This window comes from Gracilinanus agilis, chromosome 2, assembly GCF_016433145.1.
Source record: "Gracilinanus agilis isolate LMUSP501 chromosome 2, AgileGrace, whole genome shotgun sequence".
Taxonomy (NCBI): Eukaryota; Metazoa; Chordata; class Mammalia; order Didelphimorphia; family Didelphidae; genus Gracilinanus; species Gracilinanus agilis.
In genome coordinates, this window is record NC_058131.1 from 445,902,888 (window position 1) to 445,921,079 (window position 18,192).

At 34.5% G+C, this 18,192-nt stretch overlaps 1 protein-coding gene across 1 annotated transcript in view; it reads right to left on the reverse strand.

Moving 5' to 3' along the window:
* BAZ1A (bromodomain adjacent to zinc finger domain 1A) overlaps nt 1-18,192 on the reverse strand; it is a 150,056-nt gene that overhangs the window by 42,019 nt on the left and 89,845 nt on the right. The window contains exons 7-12 of the mRNA XM_044664753.1: nt 15,790-15,924; nt 12,424-12,526; nt 8,692-8,858; nt 5,021-5,116; nt 2,841-2,979; nt 1,836-1,982 (exon numbers count right to left, since the gene is read on the reverse strand). Coding sequence (XP_044520688.1) covers nt 1,836-1,982; nt 2,841-2,979; nt 5,021-5,116; nt 8,692-8,858; nt 12,424-12,526; nt 15,790-15,924 — 787 coding nt within the window. The remainder of the gene's footprint in view (nt 1-1,835; nt 1,983-2,840; nt 2,980-5,020; nt 5,117-8,691; nt 8,859-12,423; nt 12,527-15,789; nt 15,925-18,192) is intronic.

Here is an 18,192-nt window from a genome sequence, read left to right on the forward strand (position 1 = left end):
ATTCTTCCTTTGAAGCTTTCAATTTTTGGTATAATTTATCCCCACCGCCACTGCCCCAGGTACATGTAAAGAGTTTCCAACATTTTGAAAAGAATTTTGAATCTCAAATTCTCTCACTCTTTTCACACCCTCTTATGACCCTGAGAAGGTAAACAATCTCATAGATTTTAGATGTCCAATCGTGTAAAACATTTTATATATGTGTTTTGATTCTTTCCTTTCTCACCAACTTGATTTTCTTTCACAAATTCTTTTTATTACTGGGACTCCAGATCCCACAAAAATAGATTCAAATCTCTAATCTAGTTTTATGACATGGGTACTCTCTATAGTTCAACATAGAGCTGACATTATTATAATGTAATAAAATGTAATGGCTGCAAGAAAAAATATTTGCTAAATTCATTTTTCTACATATAAGCTTCCCTCCTAAAGTCAATATTTCTCATTATAGAAATGTATTTAATATATTTTCCCTCTTATCCTTTTTTCCATCTTATCTCTAAAAAGATCATTTCCCTTTTGACAAGGAGGTATCCCTGCTATATGTGTATAAGTATCATATATACACATTGCCAATAAAAAAATGTGTGTATAATTTTACTATATAATAAATGTAATGATAACATGTAATTACATAACACCTATCTTAGTAGCCTGTTTATTTTAGGTCAGAATCATTTCTTAATAAGTCCTTGAAGATACAGTGATTAGGGTTTAAGTCCCATGTTGCAAGCTATTTGATTTTAGAGATAGGATGCAAAAACATACAGGGTAAATACAACTGCCAACCCTGACTCTACACCTATTGATTTAAGATGGTATACCTTAGAAGTTTCAAATTATGTCAAAATGAGCAATACTTGACTCCTTCAAAATGAAATTCATAGTTATTTAACCAAAATTTTAATTACTGATGCAGGTACCAAGGTGATTATTTTTTATTTCTTTTGACACAAATCTCATTTTGAGCAGCACTCATAAGAATACCACATTCTGATTAGCATATTCATAGAAAACAATTTTCACCTGCATACACGTTTACATGGTTTAAAATTTTCTCCATAAATGTTATTTTAATTGGTATAGTAGGTGAGGGTGAGAGAGGAGTGAAAGAAAAATACACATAAAAATATCAGAAAAGTTATTTTTCTTAGTAAGTATCCTCATGCTTTTAAATGCCATGATAAAAATGAATAAATACTAAAAGATATTAAAAATACTAAAAGATATTAAGTATGAACTTAGAACTGAACAGGATTAAAAATTTTAAAGTAAAATCCTGCCATACATAAGAATTTTCTAAGGGAAAAAAACAACCTAATAGAGTACTATGATGAGTCTAAAAACTGTGAACAAAATCTAAAAACTGCCTAAGCAATAACTATCAATATCCTCTGTTACAGAACAAAAAGTTTAAATTCATGAATATTAAAGTATCATAATAAATTAACGGATCAAGTTCTTAAGAAAAAAACAAGTCTATTCAGAGGGATTTTTAAATTAAAAATAACGAGTAAGTAAAAGCAAATTATAATCTTTCTAGCCCTTAGGAGAAATACCTCATAGTGCTGAAGGAACAAGAGGAAAAAATTGGGAACAAAAATCTTTTATTCTTCAAATCCATGCTGAAGTAAAAATAAATCTTACTTACATAAAATAATTGACAATGTATCTTTGGTATACACCAACACCTAACAACTTATGCCATACTCACAACTAAATTTGTTCAAGTTCTAGAACAAAGTAATTTTTAAAAGGTTTTGTGAGATTTATTGTCAAGTTCAAAACAAATTAGTATCATTTCAAACAGGAATATAAAGCTGAACTCTGACCTTTAGTGTCAGCATCAGTTATTTGCTCTTTGGCTACTTCTTCTTCTTCTTCAGCTATTGCTTGAAAGATGGCAGTGAGGAAGAAAAAAAGCAATTCACATAGTGGGCCTTCACTGTCATTTCCTACAAGGGCTTCCTCTAAAACCTCTGAAAACAAAACAGTTCAAATTAATAAAAAATTATTTCCATGTAAATGAGAAACAGAATAGAATTATAAAATCAAAACATTATGTTTGCACAGAATATTTTTTTTAATTCCTTTTTATTTGCTTAGAATTAATAGAATGGTGTCTTATGTTGAAGACTGTGCCAACACAGCATAAGTGCCACAGTTAAAATCTAAGTCTTGAAGGTTCTGTTCAAGGACCAATCTAGCTAAAATAAGATATTCATCACTAGGATTGTCATCTATTAAATAGTTTTCTGAACACAGCAAATTTAGGATGCAAAGACACAGAGAGGTTGAGTTATGAAAGTGATCAGAAAAATGAAAACATGGATTATTTAAAGTACTGAATGTTAAAACTAATTTCCTTTCCTTTAACACATAATTAATACCTTAAGTCAATAAAGAGCAAAACCACATACACCCAAGTTGGAATATCTAAATTGTGGTATACCATTATAATTATGTCAACTGAAAAATTTGTGAAATAAGATGATCAGTACAACTTTAAGTATAATTTGCACAGCAAAGAGCAAAAATATCCTAAATGATTATACTGCTACTATTTCTAAGAGCTAGTTAGAGGACTGGAATAACTAAATTCAGAGCTTCTCAATCTCAATTCCTACATCTGTAACAGAAGATTACTACAAGACTACCATTCCTACTACCAACTACTTGTGCTCATGAGATAACATGAAAATATCAAGAAATCATCAGTAAAAAATTATTATTTTATAATGGAGCCACAATTTGAATTCTCTCTTCAGTATCTATGCCATGAGAACACTTGTTAAATGTCTTTTTATGATGAATTTCTTCTAAAGATAAGAGCTTGCCTAGAGTTACTCCCTCAGGAAACTCATCTTGAAGATCAAAAAGCTCCCCAAATGCATGAAGAAACTCTAACACCATGAGAGCATCACCAAAGATCTCAGGGGGAAGCCTGGTTTTCACTGGAGTAGGTTCTGGAAGTTCCTGCAAAATTAAACAATCTTTAATAACTATCTGGATAAACAAGGACAGATATTAAAAAAAAAGATGAATGTGACATGGTCATTATACATCTTAATTCTACTACATACACTTCTCAGAGTTGCAATTTATTGAGGATATATAAAAATGACTACATTTTAAAATATAGGTGTTTATGATTCAATAAGGCATGATAGTTCTGAGCTGATGATATTCTCAGAAGCCCTACAGCTCCTCTAGCAAATTCTAGAAAGAGGGGAAACCAGGGAAGAGATATCAAGAAATTTTAAAATTATAAAGTGGCTGGATCCTGAAATGTCTATGGAACACTAAAGTTTCTCTCTTCTCTGTCAACTATTTTCTACCTAGAGCTCCCAGAGGTCAGTTTTATCAGGTGATCAGAATTGTACAAGAATATGATGGGTACCTCCAATTACTTCTGGGATGTTTTGGCTATATCATCATATAACTTGAGCTGAATATGTACCATAAATTAAGAGTTTCAGCAACAACCCCAATAGTAATACTTTACATTGCAATCTGCTCAAAGAACTAAATAAAGATTCCTACAAGATTGTTATTTTAAGTATTTTATCAAACAATAAGCATTTATTACACACTTACTCTAGAGGGAAAAAAGGGTAAAGCAAGAAGAGGAAAAAGGGAAGAAAACATGTATATATAAATGTAGGGATAGGGCCAGAATCTGAGATATAAAGAATTTTCTGTTGTTTAATATTTATCAATGAATGTAAAGTCAGCACCTTCTTTCCAATTTTCAATTATTAGAGAATTGCCCAAAGTACAGTGGTTAAATGACTTGCCCATTGTCACAGAGCCCATGTCAAGAAACAGATCTGAATTCAGATTTTCTTGGCTCTGAGAGACTAGTTTTCGAGTCTCCCTACTCATGTAAGTGGTGTATATGAGTTTTGTGTTTGTGTTTGTGTGTATGTGTTTTGTGCTTCAGATAAGCCTGGAAGGAAGAGCAAGATACACTGAGGTAGAAATGAGCAGAGGTAGTTAGTAGCACAGTGGATAGAGACCCAACCTAGAGTTGGGAGAATGTGGGTTCAAATTTGACCCAAGACATTTTCTAGTTCTGTGGCCCCAGGCAAATCACTTAAACCCAATTGCCAAGCCCTCCCCCTCCCCCCTTCTGTTTTAGAAATTTAAACATAAAAAAATAAAAGAGAAGAGAACCCATGGTAGGTAGCGTAAACACGTAAAGACAAAGTTGAGAAATGGAATGATGTGTGTGAAGAGGAGAAAAGAAAAGCCAGTTTGGCTAGACTACAAAGTGCAAGAAGAGGTATAACATGCAAGGCTGGCATGACAAAATAGCATCATATTGTAATGTTTTTTGAAAACTAAATAAACCATCAAGTCCTAGGTTTGAGTCCTTCATCTGACATAACAAAGCCATATGATAAGCAACTAAGTCATTTCATCTCTTAGTGCCCCAAGCAAATTACCTAAAGATTAAGTTAAAGTTGTGTTCTCCATATGTAATATGAACAGTCTGTATGTCAAGAATTCACAAGAAATTCATAAAGAAATCTCAAGTGCAGACAATCTATCACTTCCAAGAATAAAAACAAACTCTGCTGTAGTTATACATCTTAAGAATATTAAATTTTTTGAAATACCAATTAACATAGGAACCTAAACCACTCAATTAAGTACAAGGTATAGATAAAGAACATCACTTTGAGAAATGTAGTGAGACTAAAAATACTTAAAGTCTAGGAATATATCTTAGGCCTAGGCAATAAGAAGTGGCTTTCAGAAATAGTCCTTAAAATAAGAGATGTTATTAGGTCTAAACAATCTTCAACCTGATCTTCCTTTGATTTCCTATAAGGTGAGGTGGGACAAAGGAACAAATTGATTCAGATATAGCTCCCTATAAACTATGGAGGCAAGAAATCATTCTACAACACTATTATCATGGAAGACTTAAATATATTCTTTTCCTGCAAGAGCTATGAGAATAATACAAAGCAACCAGAAAAACATATACATTAAACTTTATATACAATACCTTAAGATCATCACATTCCATATCTTCTCTAGGTTTGCTCCATTGTTTTAAGTATTCAATATACTTTCGTTTTTCTTCCCGTAACTTCTCTCTTTCCTACAATTAAAAAATAATTATATTCAAGAAAGTAAAATCAAGATACAATTTCTTTTTTGGATTAGGGTCACATGGATCTAAATTATTTAAAATAATGAACCAGAAAACTGCTGGTCCCAAGTCTAGTTAAAACTGAGATTTACTGAATTTTAAGTCATTGGATGTCACAGAAAAAATATTTATGTAAATAATTTCTTCAGAAAAATGACAAAATTATACAACCAATGAACAGGCAATTTCTAAAGAAGAAATCCAAGCTATCAATTGCCATACAAAAAAATTAAGTTGTTCCAAATCATTAATAATTAGAGGTTACAAATTAAAATAGCTCTGAGGTACTCAAAAGTTGACAAAAAAGGAAAATGATTAATGTAGGTAGGGCTGCAGAAAACAGGCATGTGAATGATTGCACTGTTGGTGGAGCTTTGATTTGATCTACCCATTATGGAGAGCAAATGGGAACTATATCCTACAAGAATTAATATTAAGAGACTGGCCATACATCAATAAACTGTATTAGAATAACTTGGATAGGTATAGAATCAGAAATACGTAGAAGGATAAAAGTAAAATAGTTTTAATTTAAACTACCACATGGGTGGTTCTCAGCCTGGCCACAGCAGCAGCTCTGGTAGCCCGGTCACCAGAGACAGAGAGAAAACACTTCCTGGATCATCCCTTTTAGTCCTTTTTAACATCTGGGTCAAATTCAGTCATGTCTGGATCAAGTGCATAGGCTACAGTCCTGTGACCCACGCTAGATGATGTAACTAGGTGATGTAAGTGACATAGCTCCAGGAGTCCCTTCACACAATCCCAACAGTCAGTAAACTATGCATGCCCTTTAGATTTCTGATACCTCAAGTGGGGCTACAACCTCAAAGAAATCAAAGAGGAAAAGGGTTTATGTGCACAAAATACTTATTTGAACACTTTTTCACATTAGCTAAAAACTGGAAACTAAGGGAGGTCCCATCAACTAGAGGTGGTCAAACAAATTATGGTATATGAATATAATGGAATTCTGTGTTACAATAAGAAACTTAGGAAAACTTGTATGAACTGATACAGCGTTAAGTAAGCAAGGCAAGTAGGGTACTAGTATACAACACACTGACATCATCATTGAAAAAACAAAAAACTCTGAAAGCCTTAAAAACTAATCAAGGTGAAGATAACCATGACAATAATGTAGAGATCAAATGATGAGGTATGCTACTCGCCCATCTTAAGATGCAGAATGAGGTATATATTTTTGGGATATAGTCAATGCTTTTACTTTTTCTTTTTTATTACAAGGGTTATCTTCAAGCTCTCTCCCCCAAAATGTTAAGAGAAAAAATATTTTTGTTAAAAAAAATATATAGTCAAACAAACAAAAATATAGCAACAGTTCATTTATCTGATATCATTGAAGAGGATTCATATAAGCTACTTTCCCAGATAATCAAAGTTTGCTCCTAATAAAAGACAACATTTGATTTCAATAATTTTTGGCAAACATCTCTGATGGAAAATACTATGCATTTTGGCTTTCTTAAATAGTTATCAAATATAATTTTAAATTTCCTTAATGGTTGCTTTCTCTCATCACACATACATTACTGAACTATTGTTACTGTTATTACTATAATCTCCATAATGATATCATAAGGAGATATTAATTTCAGCAGAGCAATTTGATGTTTCATTACCAGTCTAAGATAGCTACAATTTTTGAGTTGTGTCTATTTTTATTTTTTTAAAATCTCTTCCTCGGTTGTCAGCATTGACTATATAACTATCAATGTAGTTCCCCTTACTGCTGTGCTCTTTTGGAGATCATTTGTTGAATTCTTCATTTCCTATGTCCTTCCAGGTTGTCAATTTCCCACTTAAAACATGCTATATAAAAAGCAAGCCTGACTTTTAGAAGCAAATGTCATTTTTAATATGCTACAAGATTGTTAAAACTATACCTAGAATAAGAGTGGGAAGATAGATGGTATAATGGATGAAGTGCCAGGACTAGAGTCAGAAAGATTCATCTTCCTGACTTCAAATCTGGCCTCAGACACTTACTAGCTGTGTGATCCTGATAAGTCATTTAACCCTGTGTTTGCCTCATTTCTTCATCTATAAAATGAGCTGGAGAAGAAAATGTCAAACCATTCCAGTATCTTTGCCAAGAAAACCCCAAATGGGGTCACGAAGGGCTGGATGTTATTGAAATAACTGAATAACAACAAAGAATAAGAGTATAAAAACAGCAAAGTTTGTATGTTGCTTTAAAGATTTTCAAAGTATTTTTCTGCATATCCTCTCCTTCAGTCTTCACAACCCTGTAATCAGGGAAGATGAAGAAAGAAGTTCAAACAGGAAAAATGGTTTGTCAAAAATAACAGTCAACTAAATGGCAGCCAAGGCTAACATTTAACTCTTCTATACAAACCTAGACTAATCCACTACACCATCTTACAAATGTCTTTTTTTTTAAAACATTCTTGATAACAAGTGCTTCAGATGGTTAAGACTGCTGGGTTAATAATGTGTCATCTATTTTTAATCTCTGATTACTTTCAATATCTTTGAAACTGTACTACATATTAACATATAATGTTCAGCTTTTCTTTAAATTCATTTGAAACAACATTTTAATAAAAAATAAAAACTCCTTTGCACAGTAACTTTAGCTCATGTAGTCCAACAACTACATTTTACAGATAAGAAAACTAACTCAGCGAGAGTAAGTGGCTTGTCTAAGTAAAATCATATAATGATTCAAGCCTTTGACTCCAAATAAAGGTTATCTTCCACTGCACCACATATCTCAAAGTCTGAGGATAATAAGGGCCTATGAACTTGCTAAGATCAAGGAAATGGACTCAGTTTAGAGCAAAAAAAAAAAAAAGTATTTATATACAAGTTGTTACATTTTCTCTAACAAAATGTATAGTAAATGATAGTAACTGAAGTTTTCAATGTGACAAGATATTTTCCAGGCAAGTCAAAAGTACTGATTATATCAATTCAATGTTAGACTACATGGCAACAGGGAGAGTAGGGAAGGGAATAAGCATTTATATAGCTCCTACTATGTGCCACTGTCATTGTGCTAAATGCTTTATAAATATTATCTTATATTATCAACAAACTTAGAGTCCAGACAGGTTATCTCAGCTCTGGACCCTAGGCATGCCTCTCTTTTCCTACCTGATAATATTCGATAGGCTAGGCACTATGCTTAACACTTCTCTTAAAAAAAAGAATTTCCTGGGAATAAAAACCTTTGCTGGGGGCAGCTGGGTAACTCAGTGGATTGAGAGCCAGGCCTAGAGATGGGAGGTCCTAGGTTCAAATCTGGCCTCAGACACTTCCCAGCTATGTGACCCTGGGCAAGTCACTTGACCCCCATTGCCTACCCTTACTACTCTTCTGCCTTGGAGCCAATAGATAATATTGATTCCAAGATGGAAGGTAAGGATTTAAAAACGACGACGACGACGACGACGACGACGACGACAACAACAAACCTATGCTACCCAGTGTAAAGGAAATACTATATCTTTTATAGAAGGCAGCAAATATAAACATACCTTTTCTTTTTCTAGTTTAAGTCTCTCTTTCTCTTCTTTCTTCTTCAGTCTTTCTTCTTCAACAATTTTCTTTAATTCCTCTTTCTTTTTCTCTTTATATTCCTTTTCTTTTTTCTTGGCTTCTATGGCATTTGCCTTTTCTTTTTTTAATTTTGTCTTTTCAAAAACTGTAGAAAAGGAGAAAAATTTAAAGTTTAATACACTGGCAAAGATGAAACTGACATTTTATAAAGATAATAGTATCCAAACTCCCTATCTTGGTATTCATTTGACTACAACTTGATTCAATATAACTTTCTAGTGTTATCATGTTTGAATGTACACTCTCAACACCTCTGGCATTTAGAATCCTTTGTTTCCTCCAAAGAAAAGATTGTTACAGGCTATGTGAAGTCTGTCTTTCTTTCTTTGCCCCAATAAATAGGACACTTTTCCTTCTTTTGAAGTTACTTCTATTTATTTATTTATACATTCATGTTTATTTACTTATTTGCAAATATACTGAACCTCCTCTATATATCCTACCACCAATGCACATCCACTTGTCCCTGTACCCTTATCAACTAGCACAGTATATTTATCGAGTTCTTTAAAAATATTTAGGGAGGGGGTAGCTGGGTGGCTCAGTGGAGTGAGAGCCAGGCCTAGAGTTGGGAGGTCCTAGGTTCATCTTGCCTCAGACACTTCCCAGCTGTGTGACCCTGGACAAGTCACTTAACCCCCATTGCCTAGCCCTTACCACTCTTCTGCATTGGTTCTAAGACAGAAGGTAAGGCTTTAAAAAAATGTTTGGTGAATTGAATTCTTAATACTCCAAATTCCACCAATAGGTTCTATACTTTATATGCATTTTGTACATAAATAATTCCCTTTGCTCTAATTGCTAATATTTTAAAAATCTCAACCATCCTTTGTGGCCTAACTCAAATGGAACCTATTCCACAAATTCCTTAATATCGTCACGACCAGAAATTACCTTTCCTACCTCTGACTCTCATAGTATCCCGTTACCTTTGTTCATTTATCCCATTCTATTTTGTGATGTAAGCTGTTTGTGCATATAGCCTTCTCTTTCTTGCTGGAATATAAGCTATCATACTGAGGTCTTCCTCATTCTTAACATCTTCCCCACCACAGGACCTTAAATAAGATAAGCCATTCAACAAGTACTTCTTTAATGAGTGAATACAATTAAATCATATAAGAAGCCCTAAGAAAAAATAATCAAAGGTCAAACTGAAAGATTCCTCAGGATGGAAATGCAAAATAGAGAGGCAACACAACAGAACAGCTGAAAAAGAGATGAACTTGGATGTCAGGAGAGACGTGGTTTACTTATACAGTGATCCCTCACCTATCGCTGGAGTTATATTCCAGACACCACCCTATTCCATAGGTGAAAATCCTCGAAGTAGTGGGGAGAGCAAACAGACCGATGCTAGTCATTGAGCCAAAAAGCGCCTAGTTGGTCACCTTTCATCAGCCAATAAGTATGCTGTGTACAATCTCACACTGGCAAACTTACACAAGTGGTAGTGGTGTACTGTATTTCCACCGTTTTCAGTATGGTATTCAGCTGCAAAATCCCACGACATAGTGAAAACCTCCACGATAGAGAATTACATATATATGAATTACACACACACACACACACACACACACACACACACACACACACACACACACACACAAANACACACACACACACACACACACACACACACACACACACACACACACACACACACACACAAAAACCCATGATACAGCTAAGCCTCAATAAGTAAACCTCGATATAGCGAGGGATGACTGTATATACTTACAAGCTATGTGACCAAAGGCCACATAATAACCTTTATAATAGAATTCATTCTCATTCTCTTCCTTTCTCCCTCCCCTGCTTAAGCTGTAGTTCTAAATCATCAACTGTTGGACATTTTGAACTGGATATTCTGCAGATCTCAAACCTAACGTGCAAAAACTATCTTAAAATTTTTTCTATGAAATTCATGTCCCTCCTTCAAACTTCTTTTATTTCTGTTGTGGGTGTTGCCACCTTTCCAGTGACCTAGCTTCATAATTTTTCAGTCATCCTTTATCCCTCACACTCTTCCTAACACTCATAAACCAATCTCTCTCCATAGTATCTCTCAAAAATCTCTCTTTCTATTCATGTGGCTACATCGCCCCTCATACAAACTCCTACAATATTATTCCATAACTGGTTTTCTGTCTTCACCAATATTACTAAACCCTAGGTCTGATCATATAACTTTCATCAATGGATGAATGTAGCCTCTAGAACCTAATATGAACTTCTCTACTTGACATTTAACTTTACAACCTAGCCCCTCCTTACTCTTCTAGTCTTTAGTTATCCCTTTTATACATTCAATAGTCCCCTCAAACTGACTTTGATGCTGTTCTAGGTCTTAACCCCATGTCTTTGAATAGGATATCTGTACCAAGCATGAAAGGTACTGTTTTCTTTTATCTGCCTCTTAAAATTCTTGTGTTCATTTAAAGTACCATCATCTTCCCAGATTCCCCATTTGCTAATGTCACCCCCCTCAAAAATTATGTATTCTGCATAATTCATAGTGTCATCCACTATGGAGCTGCAAAGGACCTCCAAAGATAATATCCTCTATATAACAACCAAGAACATTTATTCAGCTTCTGTTTAAAGACCTCCTTCTCTCAAAGCAATCCACTGCATTCTTGGGTAGCTTTAGCTGTTAAGGAGTTCCTGCTGATATTAAGTCCAAATTTGCCTTTTTAAAACTTTCAAATCAGTTGTTTCTGGAGTTTTTACCTTTGACAGCAAAGAAAGAAAAGTCCAATATCTTTTCCCACATACTTTCCTGAGTTTTTTTTTAACGTTTTCTCTTTATTTTAATAACACATTTCCATGTAAGTTTTCCAACATTATATGATTCATGTTGTCTCCCTCTCTTCTTCCCTCCCTGCTTTGGGAGTTGACAAGCAATTCAATCTGGGTTATACATGCATTTATCATGCAAAACATATTTCTATATTATTCATACTGAGTTTTCTCTTCTATAAGTTAAATATTTCCAATTCCTCAAATAAACTTCATTTGGCACAGATTCACGATCCTTCACCATCTGAGCTGTTTTTTTCAGCTTTATCAATGTCTTTTGTAAACTGTGAGAACCCAAAATTAAAACAGAGCAGGGCACAAAAGGCCCAAAAACATTTAAAAAGTGTTTATATTCTACTAGGTTCTGAAGATATAAGGATAAAAATTAGTCTCTCTCTTAAAGTCTACTGTGAGGATACAATATGAAGCACAATATAAGGTTAATTTGAAATGGATAGAAATCAGATATTGGATGTCCAAAAAGATATCCTACCTAAATTCAAATAAGCCCAAAACAGAACTCATTATCTTTTCCCAAAATTCCCAACCTCTACTATCTCTATTACTGTAGAAAGCAACGCTATCCTCCTAGTTTCCTCGATATCTGACACCTCCCCCAACACCAATATCCAAATTACTGCCAAAGCCTGGTGATTATTACCTCTGTCACATCTCTCAAATACACCTTTCTTCTCTCCCCTGACAACCTACACAAGTACTTTATAACCTCATGCTTGGACTTTTGCAATAGCTTGCTAGTGGGTCAGACATCCAAGTGATTTTTCTTAAAATGTAGGTCTACACTCAAAATTGAGATTTTAATTAAGCAGGCAAAAGTTGAAGTTTACCTAGAGACTTCATTTCTTCTTTTTGTTGGAGAAGCCTCTCTCTTTCCTTTGAAGCTTTATTTCCATTTCCTTGAATACTTTGCTTGCCAGCAACTCCTTCCTCCTGAAAAATAAATAACAAACTAGAAAAGAATTGGAAACAAAATAAGCATTCACTAATTGAGAAATAGGTAGACAAACTGTGACATGTTAATGGTATGGAAAATTGTTATACCATGAGAAATGGTAAATACTGTAGAATTCAGAAAAACACAAGAATGAAATTATTAAAATTAAGCAAGGGGCAGCTGGGTAGCTCAGTGGAGTGAGAGTCAGGCCTAGAGACAGGAGGTCCTAGGTTCAAACCCGGCCTCAGCCACTTCCCAGCTGTGTGACCCTGGGCAAGTCACTTGACCCCCATTGCCCACCCTTACCACTCTTCCACCTATGAGACAATACACCAAAGTACAAGGGTTAAAAAAAAAAAATTAAGCAGAACCAGGAAACAGCTTTAACAGTATAAATTGAAAAGGGGAAACCCTCAACATTTCATAATTAAAATGATTTGGCCAAAGTGAAAAGATAAGAAAATGTACTCATCACTAGAGAAGTGGGGGAGGAAATTGGTATAGAATATTGCATATGATGTCAGATAATTAATTTTCAAAATATCCTTAGTACAAGGATATTCAGAAATGTGACATAAAAAATGGAATGAATAAAAATAATTTGACTACAAATCTACAAGGTGGGAGAGTAAAATTTGAAAACCTGAGGTTTGGGGCAACTAGGTAGAGCTTTAGTGGATAGAGCCAGCAGGGCCTCAGACATATCACGGGCATGTCAAGACTTAGAAGAAAGAAGGAGGGAGAGGGAGGCAAGGGAAAGAGAAAGAGGGAGAGAGAGAGAAAATCTGAACTTTTATGATCTTAATTTTAAAGAAAAGAAAATCCCTTTATATGGCAGTAAATTTCTTACTTTATTTATAATACCTTTACAAGTTGGAACCTGGAATGTTAAAGTATAAAAGAAGTAGAGGAGGGGGCAGCTGGGTAGCTCAGTGGATTGAGAGCCAGGCCTAGAGACGGGAGGTTCTAGGTTCAAATCTGGCCTCAGCCACTTCCCATCTGTGTGACCCTGGGCAAGTCACTTGACCCCCATTGCCTACCCTTACCACTCTTCTGTCTTGGAGCCAATATACAGTATTGACTCCAAGATGGAAGGTAAGGGTTTAAAAAAAAAAAAAAAGAAGAAGTAGAGGAAAAGTGCTAGACCAGTATTTTCCATCATTTCATATTAACCATTCCTGTACTGACTACATATACACGTACATTCATACATATGCATACATACACAGATATTTATCCATAATACATTATAGAATGATAACCTGAGGCAATCCAAGAAAGCAGCAAAGGAAAGCAATCAGAATAGTAAAATGCCTCAAATTCTGAACACTATATTTTAGGAAATCTACTGATAATGCTGTTAGAATGTTGAAAGAGGCACTAAAGGTGGTAAAGGACCTTGAAATCATGTTCCCTGAGGACAGATTGAAGGACTAGGCATATAAATGGCCTAGAGAAGTCAGAAGGTCATCTTAGTTGTCTTCAAAAATTTATGATGTCATGTGGAAAAAATGATTTAGTCTTATCCTGGTTCCTACCTATAACAGCTATCCAAAGTGGAATAGGCTGTTCAGAAAGTAGTGGTCTCTTCCTCACTTGAGGTCTTCAAATTGGACTAGCTATCTATATGGTATAATGAAGAGAAGATACTTATTCAGGCAAAGGTTGCACTAGATGCAGATGATACCATTCCTTTCTTCTACCTCTTGAAGTTTTATGATTTGATGAAGTTTATTCCATTCCATTTTTCAAGTAGCTTCAGTCTCTCTTCTGATATGTCCAAGGAAACCAACAAGAAAAATTTAAAGGAACCTTGAACCATATAGGAGATGAGGAAAATTATCATTTTTACAAAGAGCATGAAAATTTGGACATTCTTTAAAACTTATTCAGTTTTTATCATCAGCTAAGTCCAGTCATTTTTAAAAGGGAGAAATAGAACAAAATAGACTTCATTCAACATATTCATTGGCAAAAGACAAGAAAGTAAGGACAGTGATTAATTTTCTTAGATCCTTCAAGACAGCAGATTACTGATAATCAAGTAGATTACTTCCTTTTAGAGTAAGCAATACATAGCAAAAACCTTGAAGGAGACCACACAAGATTCTTAAAATGCATCTCTTAACAGCTTTTCCTCCATGTATTCTTAAGTTTGTAAGCTTTAACCTGTAATCATATCATAATTCACAGAAATGAACATAAACAAAAGTGGAAAGGGAAGAATTAACGGACAGAGAATTGGGGCACAAAAATAGCAAAATTCAGTCTGCAGAGCTCTCTAATCCTTTCTTTCCTACTTTCACTCCACTCTTTAAGAATTTGGGGAAGTATAGACATAGAAAATAAAGTACAAGAAAAATACAAAGAATCAAATCCACTTCTTCCTTCCCCCCAAGTATTTGTTTTCCTAAAGATTGTTGAACAGAAGAATCCCTTTAATAAATCTTAATATCTTATTTCTTCCTTCCCATATGTACTTTATAAACAAAATTAATCTTATGCTCCTAGACCCTCACTACTTTATAAGGAAAAAATTCAGAGGTCATATAAGTATAGAATTGAAAGAGAGGAATCTTTCTAGTAAACAGTCATTTCTTCTAATAAGAGAGATTAAAGATCTTAGCCTAAACCATCATTTTATATATAAAACAATTAGTTGCTAGGCCAAGAGTTAAGAAAACCTGAGTTCATTTACTACTAAACCTCTCTGGGACTCAGATTCATCATCTGTAGAAGGGCAATAATAATAGCACCTGACTCCCAAAATTGTTTTAAGGATCAAATGGAGTATTTGCAAAGTGCTTTTGTAAACTTCAATGTATTATAAAATGTTAGTTATATTATTATTGTTATTACTGAGAAAATTGAGGCTCAGAGAGGTCGTGACTTGCCTAAGAGGACAGAAGTAGTAAATAGAAATTATATTTGAATCTAAGTCTTCTAACTATAATTCTTATTCATTCTGTACCAAAAATAATCTAATCTGATCTCATCCCTTAAAATTCTTCACTTAAAATGGTTTCTAATCTTTATTCAGAACATAGGCTTAAATACTTTAAACATAATAAAGTGTGGTGATAGTTATATTGGAAAACCATTCTTATGGTGTATCTTACATCATGATGTAGTGAAGAGTATTAAAGATGTCAAGAATTTTACATTTAAATTTTATTCAGAAGGATTAGAGAAGAAAGAACAGAGATATAATTTCTTGTAATCTCTTAAATAAAGAATTTCTAATTTATCTTCTACTTACATGATGGATAGATATTCGTTTGGGAGGCCTCCCTCTTCGTCTACTTGCAGGACTAAAGACAAATGTGGGTGGATCATCAGGGAAGAAGTAGGAAAAATGCTGTTCTGCTATTTTATATTTTGTAAGAGATGCTGCCTTTATTCAAGAGAAAAAAAAAGAAAAATGTGTTAATTTGTATTATTAAATCATATTTAAAGCAGGACATTTTATTTTCTGAAATGTGTAACAGTCTGCTATTTATCTGTACATACACTTAAAGAATATACATATGCCACGGTCATAGTAAATAAGGCCCAACCAGGGCCCCTTGTGTTTTAATACATGAATAAAGCATCATAATAGGATTTAACAGTATAATATTCATAATAGGATAATATTTTCTGGTGTAATATTTACTACATATTGGTAAGAACTGAAAATTGTGTATATTTAAATGGAAAACTTTCAAAATCTTCCATAGCCTAACCAATCCCTACCTTTCTAGGATAATATCACAATCACTCCTCCACATGCATTATAATCTGGTCAAATTGTAGTTGTCTCATAAACCTTTGAGTGATTTCAAGCCTCCATGCATTCACTAATACCATTCTCTATACATGGAATGGCCTCCCCCACCCCATAAACCTTTGTCTTTTGATATTCTGCACATCATTGAAATTTCATTCCAGGAAACAGGCTTTTTATCCTCCTTACGACAATCAACTAACTAGTATTTACTAAGCAGTAACAACATGCTAATAAAATGGAGAAAACAAAGTAAAAAATGAAATTGCCTAGGCCCTCAGAGTATACATTTTATTGGAAAAAATACATATAATCAAATATGAAATGGATAAAAATCAATTGAGAAAGGAGGAAGTTATTAGCAGCTGGATAGAAAGGCCTCATGTAGGAAGTAGGACTTAAAAATGAACTTCAAAGGGAAATTCGTAATTTTAAGAAGTCTGACATGAGAGAACTAGGTCTAAGCAAAGACAGAGATGTGAAATGAAATGTTGTAAATAAGGAAAAGTATAGCACATACATCAATTTGACTGGAACATATTTGCCTAAGAAGATAGGCTAAAGCTAAATGGTGAAAGACCTTATTTATTTATTTTTTTAAATAAACCCTTAACTTCTGTGTATTGGCTCCTAGGTGGAAGAGTGGTAAGGGAGGGCAATGGGGGTCAAGTGACTTGCCCAGCATCACACAGCTGGAAAGTGTCTGAGGCTGGATTTAAACCTAGGACCTCCCGTCTCTAGGCCTGACTCCACTGAGCTACCCAGCTGCCGCAACCCCCACTCCCATCCCCACCCCGTTGAAAAACTTAAAATGCTAAGAGGTCATGTTTTTACCTAGAGATAAGTTTTCTGAACAGGAATGTAACATGGTTTGAATAGGACTTTAGGGAAAACACTTTAGTAGCTATGGAGAACAGAAAGGAGTGGGGAAAGGATATTAAGAGAGAAGGAAAATTGAACTGAGACATTTGGGAAACTACTAAATAAACAACATTTATTAAGCACTTACAAAATATGCCAGACACCGAGTAAGGGGAAGTCATAAAAATACAAAATGGAGACAATTCTTGTCCTAAAAGGACTTATATTTGAATAGGTAAAGGCAATATATATAAGGAAGGAAAAGGGATTTTGATTGGAGAAGTCATAAGTGTAGGGAGTGGAAAAATAATAGGTCGTTCAGTAGGCATAGTCTTCCCCAAAATAACATTAGGTTTAGATAACATTCCATGAAGAAGCATGGCCAGTTGGGGGAAGCCTAGATATGAATTTTTGTCACTTGGGCCAAATAAGTCCACAGTGGGAGCAGCAACAACAGCAATTGTAAGAGAAATTGTGAAAGGTCTTAGACATAAGATCGTCCAAGCCAGTGAGTCCCAAAGTGGGCGCTACTGCCCCCTGGTGGGTGCTGCAGCGATCCAGGAAGACGGTGATGGCCACAGGTGCATTTATCTTTCCTATTAATTGCTATTAAAATTTTAAATAAATTAATTTCCAGGGAGCTAAGTAATATTTTTTCTGGAAAGAGGGGTGGTAGGCCAAAAAAGTTTGGGAACCACTGGTCTAAGCAAAAGGTAATGAGGGATAGAACCAGGGTAGTGGCTATATGAATAATACTACTAATAGCTATGGGAGAAGGGAGTTGGATCTGAAAGACATTATGGCAGTAAAACTGAAAAAATCTGACAATTTACTGTGCGAAGCTTAAGAAGAGTGAAGGGTTGAAGATGCCTCCAATTATAAACCTAGTTGATTAGAAGAGTGGCATACCCAGGACATAAATAAGGAATTTTAGAAATGGAGTGGTTATTGGGGGAAAAAATGAATTCCCTTTTACATCTGTTTGAGATTTGAGATGCCCGCAGGGTACCCATTTATAAATGTCCAGAAAAACGC